An 18,338-nucleotide genomic window follows, 5' to 3' on the forward strand; every position below is an offset into this window, starting at 1 on the left:
AAGATGTGCTGTCCCACGTCGCCATGACATACGAGACAAAAATTCGAATACAACGAGGTGAATAAGTGGAACAGAATAAAGTGAATGTAGCTGTTGCGCTACATCCCACAAGGATTCCAAGATCTTGCACTAGCTTGGTGGAACGCGTGAGAACGAGAAGAAGGATATTTCAAACGACCACCAAACAACCATCATAGCATTTTATTGTGTCTTTTAAAATGGTGCTTTTGGAGTATAACCTCGAATAATGGAAGAGAATAAATATGAAGCGCTTTACTGTAACAGCCTTGCGAAGCTTCGCGAAAGAACACATTTCGAAACAACTGAAACCCGTAATTTCGTCGGTATTTCAGTCTGTATTCAGTCTGTAAGTCTGTATTTCGGGCCCATGGGAGCCCTTGAATTCGAAACTGCCCTAACCAACCCTTAAATTTAAGTCTCATCACGATTACTGTGAGCTAACAAAGAGTCAGTTTCCAACAGCTTTCAACGTGTTTCAAGCTGGTTTCTTCAAGCCGTTTGCGCGTAAACTCGTGCCGTGAAAGTGGTCGTGTTTGACATGTCAACGTTAAAGCCGCCGGCCACTATTAGCGCCATACGGCAGTGTACCGTAGAGGCATAAGGCACGAAGCGTCCAAGTGGGGTACGTTAAATGTTGCGGTCGTGTGACCCAACTGCTGACGGTGAGCGACGTGGCACAGCCAGCTCCTATTATGCATCACGCAATGAAGCAATCCTACCTATGCTATCATGCAAGCAGCTGTCGCTTTGTTTCATGCCGCGCTCTGTCGCCTGGTCCCCACGAAGCTTGTGTTGTGCTCCGCTTCCCTTTTCCACACGGGCGAACGCACTTGACACTCTCTGCATTTTTCCTCTATGGCTGGGATAGGCGAGGCGCTTTTTTGCCACAGACACGGCGATCTCCTCTCCTGACACCTTTCAACTAACAGTTGGTGGTGGTGATATTGCGGAAAAAAATGGCCGTTGTCGGGGTAACAGAAGTGGAGAGCGTGACGCACTAGCGCTCTGCCACTCTGACTAAGCGCCGCTGTAAAAGCGTGTGTCCCGCTCCGCGTTGTTTGCGCTACGGGTCGTATCCCCGTTGCACTGACGCTGATCGTTCATATACGTACTTGCAAGAATGACCTAGTTGGACGGATCATTTAGCACCCGACTACCGTTATTGCAGGGAAGGAGCTTTACTGTTTTTCTTGAGGACTTGGCAAATTCGAATTGGAAATTATACTTGATTCAGCATGGAAAATAAGATCCGGAGACTGACATGAAAAACAAAAGGATCCGCACTTTGCCGGCGCAAATATACGAGGGGTCTTCAAGTCAAACCGGGATTTTTCATTTTTCGCAAAAGTAAAATGAAGTTACAGGCGAGAAATTAGTTTCATTTTTCAACCTCATGTCCAGCTGGACTAATGCACTTGTCCCAGCGGTTCACGAGGGCTTGGACGCCAGCGGCGTAGAAATCCTTTCCGGCGCGTAGCAGCCATGATCGGACGGCATTCTTGACCTCGTCGTCGCAGCTGAAGGGGCGCCCCCCAAGGAACGCCTTCAGTGGCCCGAAGATAAGGAAATCGCTGAGGGCGAGGTCTGGACTGTAAGGGGGATGTGGGAGCAACTCCCAGCCGAGTTCTTGTAAGGTGCGTGTCGTGAGATGCGCGGTATGCGGGCTTGCATTGTCCTGTAGGAGGAGGACTCCTTTGGTGATTAGGCCCGGTCGCTTTTGCTTCAGCGCCTTATGCACATCCCTGAGAACCTGGCAGAAATATGTACTATTGATGGTGGAACCACTGGGCAGAAAATCAACACGAACAATGCCAGCCTTGTCCCAGAAAACCGTGGCCATGACCTTACCCGCAGACGGGGTGCTTCGGCACTGCTTCTGGGTTCTTCCTGCACTGATGTACGGCCGTCTCGGAACCGTTTGCACCACTCAAACCCTTTGCTGCGGCTAAGCGTATCGTGGCCATACTGAGCCTGAAGTCTGTGTTCCGTGAACTTCAGATAACTTTACGCCTTCATTCACGAGAAACTTCATGACAATTCGCTGTTCGATGCGCGCGCTCACCTCGATGTCGGTTATCTTCTCCAGCACGTGTCTTCTGTTTTGCACAAACTTTGGACCACCACGTGGTGAACGCGGAGGCCTGTTGTGTGTGAAAATGACGGAAAAGAAGTAGTGCGAGCCATTTGTACACTCAGGAGACAGAAAGACCCGGTTTGCGGTTTGACTTGAGCACCTCTTGAGCATCATATATTCCTGCCCCCTCTTTTTTTTTCTTTTTTTTTCTAGGGGGCTCGAGAGCGGTGCTCACAAGACTAACAAGCTTTTTTCCCCCTAAACATCGGTTTACCAATGACTTGCAGTTTGGATTTCGAAAATTTCCATCCACAGAAACTGCGCTTCTTTTTCGCAAAGAAGAGATCATTTACAATTTTGAGGTGACGCTATTATTGTTAGGAATTTATATAACTTTCACAAAGGCTTTTGACCTTCTCGATCATTCAGTGCTCTTGGGCAAATTGCAATGGTGTGGGATTCGTGGAGTGCATCTGTCGTTTTTCAGTTCGTACTTATCCACGCGACAACAGTATCCTTGAATTAATGCTGATTGTTCGCGTGCGGTGGTGACTGGCGTTCTTCAGGACAAAATTTTAGGTCACTTGTTGTTCACCATTTATATTAGTGACATCGTAAACGTATCGTCACATAACAAATTCGTTGTCTCTGCCGTTCATACTATTCTGTTCGTATCCGTAGCCGATCTCGATGAAGTAGTTGATAAGGAAACTGTGCTCTTGGGTGAATATGACTTTGGGCTAGCGTGAATGGCTTAATGGTGAATGAAGCCGAGAAGAAAGCAGTACCCTATAGGTCATAAAACAAGCCAGAATACTGCACAATTAAAGGAGTACACAGGGCCATCAAAAAAAAAAAAAAAATCAGACTAAGACATCTGATGAAAGTGTGTGTGTGTCATTATACCGAATAGCGCGAAAGGTTGTGATGTGTGCAATTTATTCCCCAGAAAAAAAAAAAAGTAACATAAACATATCTCCGCGCGTTCACCCTCAACTCGCCACTCCGGCTATAACGAGGATGAGGAGGTATGATGCACACGTCACCGATGGCGCTATAAGGAGAACTCGTTCCGGTTCGCCGGTCAGTGGGGGTCAACGCCTAGGTCCCTTTGCCGCTGTAAACCAGTTTTGCCAGTTCTCCCGGAGAAATGGGGAAAGAATGAGAGGCTGAAGCGTTACCGAGCCAGGAGAAAGCCTTTTTTCAGAACCCCGGACAGCCGAGTAGCAGACGACCGCGGAGCAGCAGGCAACGGTTCTCTAGGCCAATCAGCGAGCGTTCTCCTTATAGCGTCAGCGCGAGGTTCCGGGCAGGATCCAGGCCGGTACTGCTCTTCACCACCGTTGCGCACTGTCGCGTTTTGCGGCGTATTTTAAATTCAATTTCTGCGATAAATATGACACTGTGGTGTAAATTACTTCGCATGGTGCATCTTACTGGTCTACTGAACAGTTTTATCGGAAGAATACTGGGTGTTAAATAATACTTCTGTGCTACTTTAATAGATATATTCTTTTGAGAAAACCGTATTGAAGTTGTAGCCTCAATTAAAATACTAGCAGTACATTTCGTTGAAAAAGTGAGAAAATTTGTCTTGGGATATCTGTTATGTAAGAGCGAAGATGTCAGAACCTATTGCACTCATGAATCGACTACGTTTATTGAATATATAATTCACTGACATTTTCTGTGGTGCGTTAACGGCTTGTTGATTTGGGGCATCGGAACCCTCGGTATGATATACAGATTAGTTAGAGCACGGAAACGCATCGTGGGAATTGTAGCTGATGCTCCTTGTGCCAGTCACACCAAAGAACTATATAGTAAATACAATGTCATTGAAGAAACAAGCCTATGTAACTACGTTTCGCTGAAAACTCATATGGTTGCTGTCAAGGATGATAATGTCCCTTTCTGTTCTCGCCTTTTTCACTTCATCACTTCACCGGGCCTACCCGCCACATTGCGAGGTGCATGATCCCTAAATTTAGAATTGATTACGGACGCCGGTCACTAACTTGCAGTCTCCCCCACACTCTAAGAAAAAAAGGAGTATAACGGGGAGTAATTTCATCTTGTACTCCTGTTGTCTGCAATTACTCCCCATTTTAGTCCCCTAACACGACATTTAGTCCTGACATCTACTCGCTAGGACTGCAAATTGTCACTAAACTCGCGAATGGTCTCCTGAATGCATCAGTCTACGTAAATATGTGCCCTTAGTCAATTTGAACGACATAAGGCTATATAACTCAGACAACGTAGCAATTTTCCAGCTACACAGAGTAAGAAACAGTTAGCGCATCTTTATTCGCAAATTGCGCCCTATGTATGGCGCAAGATTTTATATCACTCGATATATCACGGTTGACGGTTTGCTTCAAAGTATTTTCATGCATGCACACGAATTATGTACCTGGAATCCTTACAACAGCGCGTGAAATGCAGTCTCCACTCTGGGACATTCATTTACTCCCGTGCATTTACTCCCGAAAGGGACTATTTTTTGTGGCGATGCATTTAGTCCCCGAAAGGAGTAGAAGTACTATTTTTTTTCTTAGAGTGCACATAGTCAATACCCTTCCCGCTCAAGAGAAAAAAGTGATTTGGTCTTCGTTGTCTCGTTCAAGGCAATTATTCGTGCGAAGTATATATGCTCATAATTCGTACAAATAATCGTATAAAAAGTACAGGGTCAGTAGCGAGCTTTCAGTTACCTTTTCGTTATGTGGTTCCAATGTGCACGCATGCGTTTCCTCTTCATAACGAACCCTGAGCCTGGGGGAAAACACACTAAACAGTTCCCCAGTCCGCATTCTCAGGGTTCGTTATGAACATCAATTTTCACCAGCTCGCCCGCTTTCGTGCCGCTGTTTGCGTTGCCTCCCTTGCTTTTTGTGAGTATATTTTTTTATAACTGTCGGTGACGAGTGATAGAAGGGTTGTGCCCTATAGTCAAGCGGCTCTCTGTTGATCTTCGGCCGCCCTATTTAGACGGAATAAACAGAAACAGAAAAAATAAATGATAATAACGAACAAGAACCGCAAACCAATCGCTTTTCAGTTTTTCGTGACCTCTAGGTCACACCGTTTACGTGAGCTTACCCTTCCAAGCGAACCAGTGCAGTGACGACAAAGCAACAACTTACCAGTAACATAGAAAGCTACAACGAGACAAGCGAGGACCTTCATAATGACAGTGGCAACTCGTTGGTGGAGCTTGTGGGGAATGAGAATCTGCACCCTATTAAGTACCAGGCACCTCGTCGAAATTAAGGTGCTCCGTGACATTTGGGAATGACGAAGTGGCTTCTAATTGCGGGATATGTCTAATGGTGGATTTCGCAGTACACACAATAGAATACAGATGGAATGCTTATCAACGGACGAAACTAAAGAAAGTTCAAAAGTTGATACTAACAAGCAAAAAACGATGAAGCCTTTTAGAAATAGGTCACGCACGTTGCAACACGAGCCGCAGGTAAAAACGCAACGTAAGCGTCCGGGTCGTGCAGTGACGATGACGGATCGCCAATTCTTCTACGTGAAAAACAACTTGTTGTTTACCTTTTTCTTCCCCCTCCCGCATTTGAAGGCACGTGGAGCTGAAGTTCCTTTTGAAGTCTCGCTTCTCACTGTTACAAAAAAAGGTTAGGGTGCTACGGTATTACTGAATGATAGAGCCAACGTGACCTGCAACAGGGGTTGCTAAATACACGTCATTAGGAATATTCCAGGGGCAAAACAGTCAAACAATCTATTCAACATGAGAGAACTGATGTTATGAGGCTGGAACAACATAAAGAGGACATATACGTAGAAGCCTCAAATTGCCTAAGTAATTAACGAATTAAGAATTAATCCAGAAGATGTAGGTTCCAGTCCTACAGCTGGCTAACCTTTTCAGTGACTTTCATATTTCAGCGTCAATTTGTTAAGTTTGCTGCCTGTCTTCTATCCACAGTGAAACATGTAAAATACAGGCGGGCAGGTCCGAGTTTTGCCAATTTTTCCCCGCGTTCCCTCTAAGGTGTATACTGTTAACAAACGCATATAATCAAACTTAATGGACAGGCATTAAGTTCAACATTAAAGTTTAAGGGACGAAAAATGACATGGACCGCTTAATGAGTTAATTCTTATTGTCATTCGTGCTGTTGTATACAGAGATATGTAATGTCGTTGTCTGACACTTAATCACATCTGCATCCAATGCGTCTGATATTTAATGACATTTTCCGCGTGATCAGATCGCCACAAGTCATCCGCCCATGAAATTGCTACCTTCCCACCAATTGTCTCAGCACAAGCCTAATTTAAATCTTCCATACAGTCACTCGAACTGCGCACAGCGCAATTATTTTATAAATTACATAAATTTTATTTTATTATAAATTAGGAAAACGAGCACTATATTTTGCAGCAATGCATGACGTCTTTAAAGACAGCATTTTGGCATATTTGCTTTTGGCATAGACTGTTAACTGACACACAAGATGGCAATAATTTTACGACATAGAACAGATAATAGATTACGTAATAAAACAAATTTTCTGATTTTGTAGGACATTGCGGGTATTCTCAATCTCCTTGAACACCTTTACGCTCTCATGTATCGCATCTCTCATGCGGCTAGTGGGAAATCCGCATCGGCATCATCGCGTTTAACGTCATTCCAATCTGTAGCGCGTAAAGCTCAACGTACAAGCTTTAACAAAATATGTTGAGTTTGAGTTAGGCGACGATAAGGAGTAGCCAAATCAATCTCGGCAGGAGGAACCAGTGGGTAATACAATCTGTGGAATAAAGACAGCCGTACTATTTTGCAACGAACAACAAGAGGGCTATTCAAGCTTACTGCGAACAAAGGTTTCCTAAGATATTGTTTAACTTTAGGTGTACACCTCTCTAAATTAAGCTTGAGAAAAGCTAGAACTTTATTGGCGCCAGATTTGTGCTTTGAATGTGAGTTTTCCAGTTCAAACCATGCGAAAGGTAAACCCCGAGGTATTTGTACTGAGAGCCTGAACTGAGTACAGCGTCTCCGATCTTGTATGATAAGGATGTGGTGTACGACTCCAATAAAAGGGGGTGTACCTGCATTTCGAGTTAGTGCATCAGCATGCCAGCATTGTATAGAGGGACCAATGCGATGCAGTGGAATCCTCGAAGCCTACGTAACAAGCTCCCTGATTCTAAATTACATCTACAACAGTACAAGTTCCCTTTCATAGCTGTATGCGAACACGGCATGGATTCTACACATCGCCGTTAATGGATACACAGTCTATTGATCTCATCAATCCTCGGAGAGCAGCACAGCGCTATACGTTCGTAATGACCTCGTTTCTGCGCCCATAGGGTCAGTTTGTCATCGCTCTTATGATTGTCACCTGCAGGATCCGCCTTGGCCCCATGCTGTTAACGGTCGTCAGTATCTATATACGCCCCGAGGTACAGGTCCCGTGGAGTGACCTCGAACGCTTACTTGGTTCTCTGGAAGCCCCAGCACTCGTGCTGGGTGACTTCAATGCCCATCACTCGGCCTGGGGAAGCCGAAGGACGGACGGTAGGGGAAGGAGGTTGTTGGAGGCAATAGAGAATAATAATAACATGTACCTGCTGAACAATCGACAGGCAACTTACATGCGATCCCCAACGTCCCTCGATGTATTGGACCTCTCGTGGTGCTCAACCGACATAATTCGCCACTTGTCGTGCGCTACGGACGCCGACACTAGAGTTAGCGATCATTTCCCTCTATACATATTTCTCACGACAGACTGCCGTTCTCAGCAACCACTGGACTGATTTCTTTCACAAACTGAAGACTCTTTCGTGAGGGCCTCAGAACATCTGTGCACACCGGTATGTCCCCAGAGGCTCTTTCGCAAGCAATTAGCCGCGGCGTGCAGGACGCGGTGGTCATGTCTAAAAGGGTAACAGGATATGTCGGTCATTCTCCAGCAATTAACCACCTTAGGGCATTACGTCGCCGAGCAGAAAGAACGGCTCGTCGGACAGGGCAACTTACGGACTTTTTGGAATACCGCCGGATGAAAGCTAAAGTAACACGAGAACTTAATGAAGAGGACAGGAAGCGTTGGTGTAAGTTTTGTTACAATCTTTCACCCTTTGACCCGGCCACGAAGATCTGGCGGACAATCCGATCTCTGAAGGAGGCGCCCCCTCAAAAGAATCCGCTCACGGCCTTGGCCATCTTTCAGGGTGTAGACGAAAACACGCTAGCGACGGACATCTGTGTGGTACTAATGACTCCGGCGGCTGCCTCGACGACACCGCTATACACCGCAGTTTTGTGCACAGTTTGACGGCTGAACTTCACCAAGACTAGCCCCGTCCCCGGGAAGTTATGGACCGCGATTTCACACCAATCGAGCTAAAGGCAGCGTTGAAGCTTGTGAAAGCCGGCTCGTCCCCGGGACCCGATAAAATCACCTATGCCGCACTGCGAAACCTTGACGGGCGGTCACTCCAAGTTCTCCTTCATGTGTCTTGGCAACAAGGATATTTACCACCTACCTGGAAAGAGGCATTGGTTGTTCCCATCTTGAAACCAGGCAAGCCCCCAAATGCCCTCTCCTCCTTTCGCCCTGTGAGCCTGACAAGCTGTATAGGAAAACCGATGGAGAGAATGGTTTTGCATCGCCTCTTTATTCACATCACATCACATCACATCGCATTGTCTCGACTGGTGCTTCGAAAAACAACGTGCGTTCCCTCAAGAAATGGCTGGATTTCGACGCCACCAAAGCTCCATGGATCCAGTTCTCGACCTAGTCTCTACAGTCCAACATGCTCGTGCCCATGGGCGGATCGTCCTATCGGTTTTCCTCGACATCAAGCGCGCATATGATACCGTCTCGCACATTTGTGTGCTGCACGCCTTGCGCTCGTTTGGGGTATTCGGTCGGCTTTTCATCTGGCTGCAAGACTTCCTTACGGACCGAACTGTCGCTGTCCGTACGTCTCAAGGCCAAAGCCCTCAGCATCCTGTTCATCAAGCAGTCCCCCAAGGAAGTATTCTCAGTCCGACATTCTTTAATGTGGTGATGGCCGGCCTACAATCAGTAATTCCTCGCAAAGTGTCGTTTTCCGTGTATGCAGATGACGTCGCCCTTTGGAAAGTAGGAAAATCACGCACAGCCATACAGCGCCGCCTGCAGCTGTAAATGTAATGTACATAAGTACCTCACGCACCTTGGGATGGACCTTTCACCCGAAAAGTGCGTCGAGCTCCCTTTCACGCGCAAAGCTATGACGGATTTCCCTCTTTCGGTTGGTGCCAAGAAGCTTAAGCCGGTACGCTTCCACCGCTTCCTTGGCGTGGTCATCGACTCGGACTTGCGCTGGGCTCGCCACATTAAACACCTTGAAACTAAAGTGCAGCGATGGCTCCCCGCAATTCAACATCTTTCTGGCTCAGGATGGGGCTGTGATCAGAGTTCCCTGCTCGCAGTTCACGCGGCGTTTGTGAGGGCGACTATCCATTACAGCCTTCCTATTCTGCACAGGATATCAACCACATCATTAAATACCCTTCGGTCCCTGTTTTCTCGAAACATTCGTCGCTGCGTCGGAGTTCCAAGAATGGCTGAAACACGGCAAGTCCTAGCTGAAGCTAGTGAGCTCCCGGTTGAGGTTCTACGTGAACGTGAAACGGCTCGGCACTTCCTACGTTTGCGTGCTCACATTCCCCGTCACCCCCTCCTCAGGAAAATTCGATACCGCCCTGAAAACGACTTCTATCGAGTAGCGCAGAGGACACTCCAGACTCTCACTGGCTTCATAGCTAAGGACATTACACCGCGGGGAGCTCCCTGGTCTCTGCCGGTACCGCAGACTTTCGTTAGCCTTCCGAACCCTCTGGAAAGACGAGATCAGGCCCCTCCTCAAGTCTTCTGAGCCCATTTTCATGCTCTGGTAGACGAGAAGTTTTCTACGTTTACGGCAGCATATACAGATGGCGCATCCCAAAACAACAAGTCCGCCTCAGCATTCGTCATACCATCCGAAGTACGTAGTGCAAGGACGACGCCTTTCACATCCAACCTCTTCAACTGCTGCGGAGCTCTATGCCATCCTTTTCTTTCTTTAACACATCGCTGATTTTACCCCGCGGGAATGGGCAGTCTTCACAGACTCCAAATCTGCACTCCAAAATATTGAAAATTCCAGCATACGAGGCCCATCCGCAACCCCTCGTCACAGATATGTTAATGGCTTACAACACTGTCTACGGAGCAGGCCACAGGCTAGTTCTCCAGTGGGTTCCAGCCCATTGTGGTGTCGTGCAGGGGAATGAGCAGGCCAACAGCGCCGCAGAAGCACCACTCTCGTATCGCAAACGGACGAGTATTGTTCTGCTGAGAGGAGACCGCCTTTCCGTTCTGCGACGCCTGGTGACACCCCTGGCTTCCCGCCAATGGACAGCCGACATTCGCCCCCCATCAATGTTGAGCAGAGTTGATACAACGCTCTCTTTCCGCATGCCACGAAACACCTCTCGTCAAGATGCTGCATTAATCCACCGAATGCGACTCGATGTGGCCTTTACCGCTCAGTGGCGTTGCCACTTGAGACAAGTTGACTCTCCCACCTGCTGCCACTGTGGTGCTCTTGAGGATCTGGAGGACATTCTTCTTCATTGCCCCCACTACCAACATTCCCGAACCGCACTCTCCGAGCCCCTTAGTCAGCTAGACTCCCGCCCCTTTTCCCTATTGAAATTGCTTGGTCCCTGGCCCAATTCAGCCCAGCAACGATCTGCGCTCAAAGCTCTTTTGACATTTCTGGACACCATCGGACTTCGATCGTTACTGTGAAGCGGCTCCTTTTTTATTCCCCACCTCCCCCGCAGCAATGGGGTAGAGTATCGCCTCTGGGGATGAGCCTCCCCACTCTCCTTCTCAAAATAAAGTTGTTGTTGAGTTAGTGTCGTCATCCACATTTGTCAAGGTCAGATTGTCAGGTCGCGCTATCAACATGAGTGTTTACAGCTCAATAGATGACACAGTCGTCTGCCTACAATCCTGCAGAGGGTAACATACCAGCATGTAAATCATTCCTGTATATTAAAAACAAAATAGATGCATACATACTGACTTGAGGAACGCCGGAGGTTACTTTAGATATAGCGGAATTCGAACCATTCGAACTAGTGAATTGAGTACGATTTAACAGAAAGCCTTCGACCCAGGTTAGAAGATATGGATCTACGTTGCACAATGAACGCTTATAAAGCAACAGTGTGTGAGGAGCACGATAGAATGCTTTCGAGAAATCGATAAATGCTGCATCAACCTGCATGCCATTCTCAAGAGCGTCGTGGAGACCGTTCGTAAAGCCTATCAGTTGCGTCTCACAGGAAAAACTCCTCCTAAATCGGTGTTGGAAGGCACAAAAATAACCAGGATCTTCCAAATGCTAGCAAAGTTCAGAATACAAAACGTCTTCCATTATTTTGCAACGGACGCTGGTCACGGAAATCGGTCGATAATTTACGGGAACGTGGGGGTCACCTGCTTTGAAAACGGGCATTGCTTTTCCGGTTTTGCAATCTGAGAACAAACAGCCAGTAACTACTCTGTAAAAAAGTACTGTGATTTCTACGGGCGTTTAATAGTATCTGTCGACGGCGTGTTACCGTAATCACAAATACGGCGAAAACTACATAAAACGGAGGCGCCATCATGACGCTCCAGACCAAAAAACTGCAATGCGGAGGCAAGGCTAAGCGAAGTACGGGGCATTGGCGTCATCCGCAACATCGTGCGTGGTCGTGAACGCACGTAGTCAGGTAAGCAAATTTCCGTTTGCTCATTCTGTTGTGTGCGATTTGAGCGTGGTGCATCGTGCTTTGTTTTTGTTGAACGTATGGGACCAGTGAATCGTGGCTCGCGTTTGCTGTGAGGTGTCCCCAAGTTTCCGATATCCGTGTGTCATGCGTCCCTGCTCGTAGGTTGATAAAGACGCTCTAATTCTCATGTATCGTTGCGGAAGGTGCCCTTGTGTTTTTAACACTCGGATAGGCTACGTTGCCCACTGCAGACATGTACATGAAGCGAGGAGAATACCGTGCTGCAATGCATTATGTGTGTACACGGCGGCGAACTATGCAACACTCAGATGTCACATTTTGAGACGTCACAAGAACACGCCAGGACGGTCGCCTCGAATCGATTTGCTCTCCGAAACTACGAAAGTGTGTCACGTCCTTTCGTGCTCTCGTCAGTTCACTACGACTATAGAGATAGTGTCACATATGAAGCAGCATATACGAGAGGGTCATGGAGATCAAATGTCCTTGTGAACGCTGCCAGAAGAAGTTCCGTGCCGTCTCTGCGTTTTGTGTGCACCTTAGTAGGCATCATAGGTCAGTGCAAGTGGTCAGAAATTTGGATTCAGCAGACGCAGTCACTGTTGAGAACGTTGAGGACCATAGCATTGGCCACCAAGAGGAAGCATCATCACGTGAACAACGCTGCCTACCTCAGAGGTGCCCTGCTGATGACATAACTGACCTTAAGAGCAATGTTGATGCAGCTGTTGCACGGTTTTACTTGATGCTGCAGGCCAAGCTTCTGGTACCTGCTTCCACTATACAGTGCATTGCTGAAGAACTGAAGAATGCATCAGTTGAATTTGGCCTGCATGTCTGCTACCATCATGCAAACCATTCAGTGTAATGAGGTTGGATTTGAACAGCAGGCTCTCTTGGAAGCAATGAAAAGTGGTGATGTCTTCGGTGATTTACACTCAACGTGGCTTGGCACAATGCACACCCGCACACTATATCTGAAAGAAGAGTTTCCTGTAGTTTTCCAGCCTAAGCTTGCCACTACAGCTGTAGCACCGCTAACTCTTTTGGCCTATACCGAAGATGTCAGATCATCCATCATGTGTTGTGGCATCAACGAACTCAACAGTGTCGTCACGAATGAGATCACTTATACAGGACTGCTTACAGCGAAGGGTTGTTCGTTGCGATCCGAGAAAATGAGAGTCTCGCCTTCGGAAGAATACTTAGGATATATTATTAGTATTGGAAGTCCACACTGGCAGCATTCCAATCTAATTTGGGCATTTATACGTTGGAGAAATCATCACGTCATTCCTGTGCAAGTGTCGAATCTCTCGTTGATTTCTACCCCCTGGCATCATACGAGCAAATACATTTCCCAGAAGCACTTCCTCACAACAGAATAAGTGGTTCCTTAAAGACCCTTTTGTTGACTATCGTTAGCTCGAGTTCAAATTCTTTGTGCATCCCTCTAAAGAACAGCAATCAAGCCGAAGGGATTGTTTCTTTTTATCAACTCTTCAACAAACGCGTGCAATGGCGTGTTTCTATATAAAGCTTGACCACTTACGGGGGAGCCATGGAACTTCAGCTGTGTTAAACTGTGAACTCTCACGAAATGAACTTTGCACTGTGGTGGTTTTTGTGGACATTTTTCTGCCGTCGTTGTGACCGCACCGCTCGGGCATTACCTGAGGTATGTGTACTGCTGCTTCCCTGTTACGTTATATACGGGCTGAAAGGGTGATATCTCAGTGGATATCAGTGTTACTTCATTGCTTGCAGATGGATATTATTGAGCTCCATGTTTCGCTTCGTCTGCCGGGGCTCCCGGAAAGTGAGATTCGTGCTGTAGCCCCAAGGCTGTTTGACCTTCGTGTGGAAACACCTGAAGATTTCAAGTTCGTACATGAGCAGGACCTGCAGGGAGTATTACGACCAATACAAGCGCGAAGGTTTTTGTCTGCAGTTAAAACATCAGGTATAGCATTTATATTTTTTGCATGCCATTGATTTTACCTTGCAGGACATGCAGGAGTAAGTTTTTCAATTTTTTCATTTCACCTTTGTTGCTTTTCTTTCCTTCTCCCAGGTTTTACGCCGTTTTTTGTGTTGAGAAATGCATGGTTTGCTCAATGCACCAGCTGACTTCTTTGTCGATTCTGTTCTTTATGGGGAAGGGGAGGTTAGCTATTCTGGAGGAGGCTTGCTATCCCAAATTTACTTCCGGCGACTTTGGTAATGTTGAAAGCATCGTGGCTATGAAGGCATATTACATAGGATGTAGAACAATGGGAGCGACTGTTGTGGAGGGTTACCTGATCATTTTCCTCTCTTGTGCAGATGACAACTCTGTGCATCAGCACGAATCTCCTACCAACAGTACACAGCCATCTCTATCATCGTCTGCTCCTCGTGCTGAGGAGGAATAACCGCACGTCTTCTTAGTTCCTCCCCAAAGAAGTGAGTCAACGGCTTCATCTACCAACACTGACCCCAACTGGGCATCCAAATTCCAAGTACCTTGGAAAAGTATGCCTCCAGCTCTGACAAAAGGGTTGAGCAAGAAGGAACGACCCACTAGCAAGCTGAGGCGAGAAATGATCCGCATAATAATTGACCACGCAATGAAGACCTGTGACAGTCCATTGCGAAAACATTTAGCAATAATTTCTCGAGAGATTGTGTCTCAGTACCCGTCCTCCTTCCAAGACTCTTTTGAGGGCAGAGTGGTTGGCTGGCACCGATATGATTCTCTTTTGAATCAACTTGTCTTGAGAACAGAAAACTGTATCCGTTCAAGTCGGAACTGTGGCACTTTTCGAGCAGGAGGACTTCATAGGGACTCCAGTAGGTATGGTTGCACCAGTCGACAGTCAGATGACATCGACGAAGAAGTCATGACAGAGAAGAAAGAATCTTTGAAATCTTTGTTTGTATCAAGAGAAGGCCAACGAGACATTGTAGTTGAGGAAATGAAACTGACCTAGCCGTTGCAAAGGAAAATGGTCAATTCCAGCATGACAAAACGTGAACTACTGAAAGAGTGGCCATATCTTTTTGAGCCGGATGGGCTGTTCGTTCACTTCAAAGAACTTGTTGGGGTTGATGTCGCCCAAGTCCTCCCTACGGCGTTCAGGGAAAAAGGGAACAACGTTAAAAACGTTGCAAAGCAAGACAGAGAACTGATGGATACAGTCACCGAAATTTTTGAAGCGTTGGAAAAAGCACCAGGATCAGAGCCACAAAATGAGGCAGTTGCAGTGACACTTCTTCTCCTGCTCCTCCTGAAAGAACCTCAAGATGCTGTCATTCTGGCTCGTGAGGTAGGCCTTTATACGTTCGGTAGAGGGCCATGATGCAGAGTATAACTTAAGCACTATGGCTTTCCAATGCTTGCTGCATAATGTATATAACCGCGGAAAACCAGATTTTATGTTACGTAGCAGCATGATGTTCACTGATCGGAACACGTAGACATGTTTTGTAGTACATTCCAGGAGTTCTCCACAATACGTGATATTGAGAACTCGTTGTTTCCAGTCACGCCTCGGATTATTGCGCTCGGTGAGTTGAAATTTTTATGACTTTAGTCACAGCTTGTTGCACTTTTTCTTTTATTTAGTTTCAGGTCTAAAAAAAGGTATAACTGTCTCATAGGCTGGCAGATAGGATCGTTTTTTTTTTCTTTTTTTGTGCCTGTGGGGTGCTATGGTATTACACAAGCGCATGTCTGTAGACATTTGCGAGTTGTATACTTGGTTACTTTTTTCAGCACTAGTCTCTCTTACTTAGGAGTGGAGACAGATTGTGCTCTTGGGGTTTGAAGGGGTGGTCACGTCCCCTCCCCACCACCCCTAGATCTGCCCCTAGATCCTCCCTCAGGATAAATTCCTCTTCTTGGAAAGTGGTCATCTTGGTTCGAACATGTGATAAGCTGTAGTGGTCTCAACTATGTGACTGGCTTTCTGACACTGATTTTCTTAGTGGCAGTATCCTGATTGAGTAAACATAGAACGCATACTGCTTTGAGGTAAACAGAATAGCGCAGTGCGTGTAGCCGTTAAAACTACCAGTTTGATGGATCCCATAGTGTTCCCTCATTAAGGTGTACTATGGTGTTACAGGTGATTCGCCATGGGCCGACTCCTTCATGATAACTGTAGACCACACAGCTGTTGTAGACCACGTGCCACATTTTATAACTGCAGTTGGTGTCTGGTTCTCACTGCACTATGTGCTTAACCTGGTATATGCTGAGGAGAGCCAAGCATTTGCTGAATTCTTCCAACGGTATGTCGCAAGTTCTCACAACGACTGCGTTTGTTTTCTACACTCCCTTTGCTTTTGCTTTGCAGGACATTTCTTGGCATAAATCCCGATAGAGGCTCTAGGGCACAAAAACTTAAAAAAACACCCGTCAACAAAAAAGTGCTCCGTCTAGTAGACAAGCTTTCAACCTTCGAATGGAACGTATAGGGTTCCAAGATGTACGTGAACTACTACAGCCCACCTTGCGTCAACAAGTCATGGGTGCACATGTTCCTTGTTATGATGTTCATTCGACAAACGAAACAAAACAAAAACGGTGAGCATATTTGCATGTCAATTGCCCTGCTTCATGTAACTTCCTTTCTCTTTGCAGTGTTTTGATGTCAGAGCTTGACTGATGGTTGCACATGGCACCTTCTTACGTTCTTTTGAAAAATAAAACTGTGAGTATAATTACATGTCAATTGCCCGGGTCCTGTAACAGTTCCTTTCTCTTTGCAGTGTTTTGATGTCAGAGCTTGACTGATGGTTGCTCATGGCACCTTCTTATGTTCTTCTTTTGAAAAATAAAACTGTGAGTACAATTACATGTCAATTGCTCTGGTCCTGTAACAGTTCCTCTCTCTTTGCAGTGTTTAGATGTCAGAGCTTGATTGATGGGTGCACGTGGCTCCTTCTTGTGCTGTTCTTTTGAAAAATAAAACTGTGAGTATAATTACATGTCAATTGCTCTGGTCCTGTAACAGTTCCTGTCTCTTTGCAGTGTTTAGATGTCAGAGCTTGATGGATGGGTGCGCATGGCTCCTTCTTGTGCTCTTCTTTTGAAACATAAAATGGTGAGTATAATTGCATGTCAGTTGCCCTCCTCCCTATAACAGTTCCTCTCTCTTTGCAGGGTGTTGATGCCACAGGTGATTGGCCAGGAGTTTGACCACTATGTCCATAGAAAATAAATCTCAATGTGGCAAACACCACAATGTGTTGTGCATGGTCATTGCTTAAACTGCGTTCACTGCTACGACTATATGTAGAAAAAAAAACTGGGGCTCCAAGGATGGGTACAGCATGATAAGGGTACACAGCATAGTTGAGATAAAATTACTGGCAAATTCAGTTTGTAACGACCACACTGTAAAAAATTTCGCCGTAAAAAAACGGGCAAATGCAAGGAAAGTTGGCTGCCAAACATTGGCCGTTTTTTTGTACGGTGGTCCCGTATAAGCTGTGCCCGTGAAAAAATACTGCATTGGCCAGTGATTTTAACAGACATACGCCGTGTAGCATTACTGTCCTGTGCTCGTTAAAAAAACTGCATTGGCCAGTAATTTTAACTGCAGAGCAATGTAACGGTACACGGCATATGCCCGTTAAAATTACTGGCCAGTGCAGTTTTTTAACGACCACAGCACAGTAATGCTACACAGCGTATGCCTGTTAAAATTACTGGCGAACACAGTATTTTTCACTTGCACAACTTATACGGGGCCACCGTAAAAAAAAAAAAACGCCAATGTTTGGCAGCCAACTTTCATTGCATTTGCCCGGTTTTTTACGGTGAAATTTTTTACAGTGTAGAGACTGTGAAAATATCTAAGACAAAAAGAGACTCTGGACATGTGTTTCGTTCCCTTGAGTAGCTTTGAGTCTATATTATCAACGCGTTTCTATGCGTCGTTTTTCACGTATTTCGATCCCGGTAATTATTTCTATCCGATAATACCGCAGTAAACCATTGAGTTTTCTCTATGACGCCTCGAACTGCCCCATGAACACACCGGATCCTCAGGAAGTCCTCACAGTTTCATCGAGTCCTCGTCCGTAATGTCCGGAGGAGGTCCAGAGAGTGTCATCATACGACCTCCCAGTGATGGTTATATTTGCGTACGTCCTGCAGTCGTCATCCAGAGGACATATAGGAGAACAAAATCAGTACTGCGAAATACTGCGTACCGAAATAAAGTAAAGTACCGTACTAAAGTACTTAGTAACTAAGTGCTAAAGTACTAAAGTACTGAAATACTGCTTTGTGCATTTTAATGCCTCCGCCCATTAATTAGTGTTCTGGTTTGTTTGTCAGAACCAAATTGAACCGACCCAGCACTGATCATGTATGGATTATCAAAAAATATGAACAAAAAATACCAACAA

The 18,338-nt window shown here is 46.1% G+C and overlaps 1 protein-coding gene, 1 long non-coding RNA gene and 1 pseudogene across 3 annotated transcripts in view; 2 read left to right on the plus strand and 1 right to left on the minus strand.

Annotated features, from left to right (window-relative positions):
* Nucleotides 1–5,373, minus strand: part of LOC135370679 (uncharacterized) — a 46,071-nt gene extending 40,698 nt beyond the window's left edge. The window contains exon 1 of one of the 2 annotated variants that reach the window (XM_064604470.1): nucleotides 5,245–5,373. In XM_064604470.1, the coding sequence (XP_064460540.1) occupies nucleotides 5,245–5,287 (43 nt within the window). In that variant the 5' untranslated portion in view covers nucleotides 5,288–5,373. The remainder of the gene's footprint in view (nucleotides 1–5,244) is intronic. The other variant, XM_064604469.1, reaches the window with a different exon arrangement.
* A 9,079-nt stretch (nucleotides 5,374–14,452) lies between these two features.
* LOC135370539 (uncharacterized) lies at nucleotides 14,453–16,397 on the plus strand (annotated as a pseudogene).
* A 177-nt stretch (nucleotides 16,398–16,574) lies between these two features.
* Nucleotides 16,575–16,895, plus strand: LOC135369898 (uncharacterized). Its single transcript, XR_010415150.1, has 3 exons — nucleotides 16,575–16,633; nucleotides 16,692–16,764; nucleotides 16,823–16,895. It is a non-coding gene; the product is annotated as an uncharacterized LOC135369898 (long non-coding RNA).
* The last annotated feature ends 1,443 nt before the right edge of the window (nucleotides 16,896–18,338 follow it).

The sequence above is a fragment of the Ornithodoros turicata genome, chromosome 10, assembly GCF_037126465.1.
Source record: "Ornithodoros turicata isolate Travis chromosome 10, ASM3712646v1, whole genome shotgun sequence".
Lineage (NCBI taxonomy): Eukaryota > Metazoa > Arthropoda > Arachnida > Ixodida > Argasidae > Ornithodoros > Ornithodoros turicata.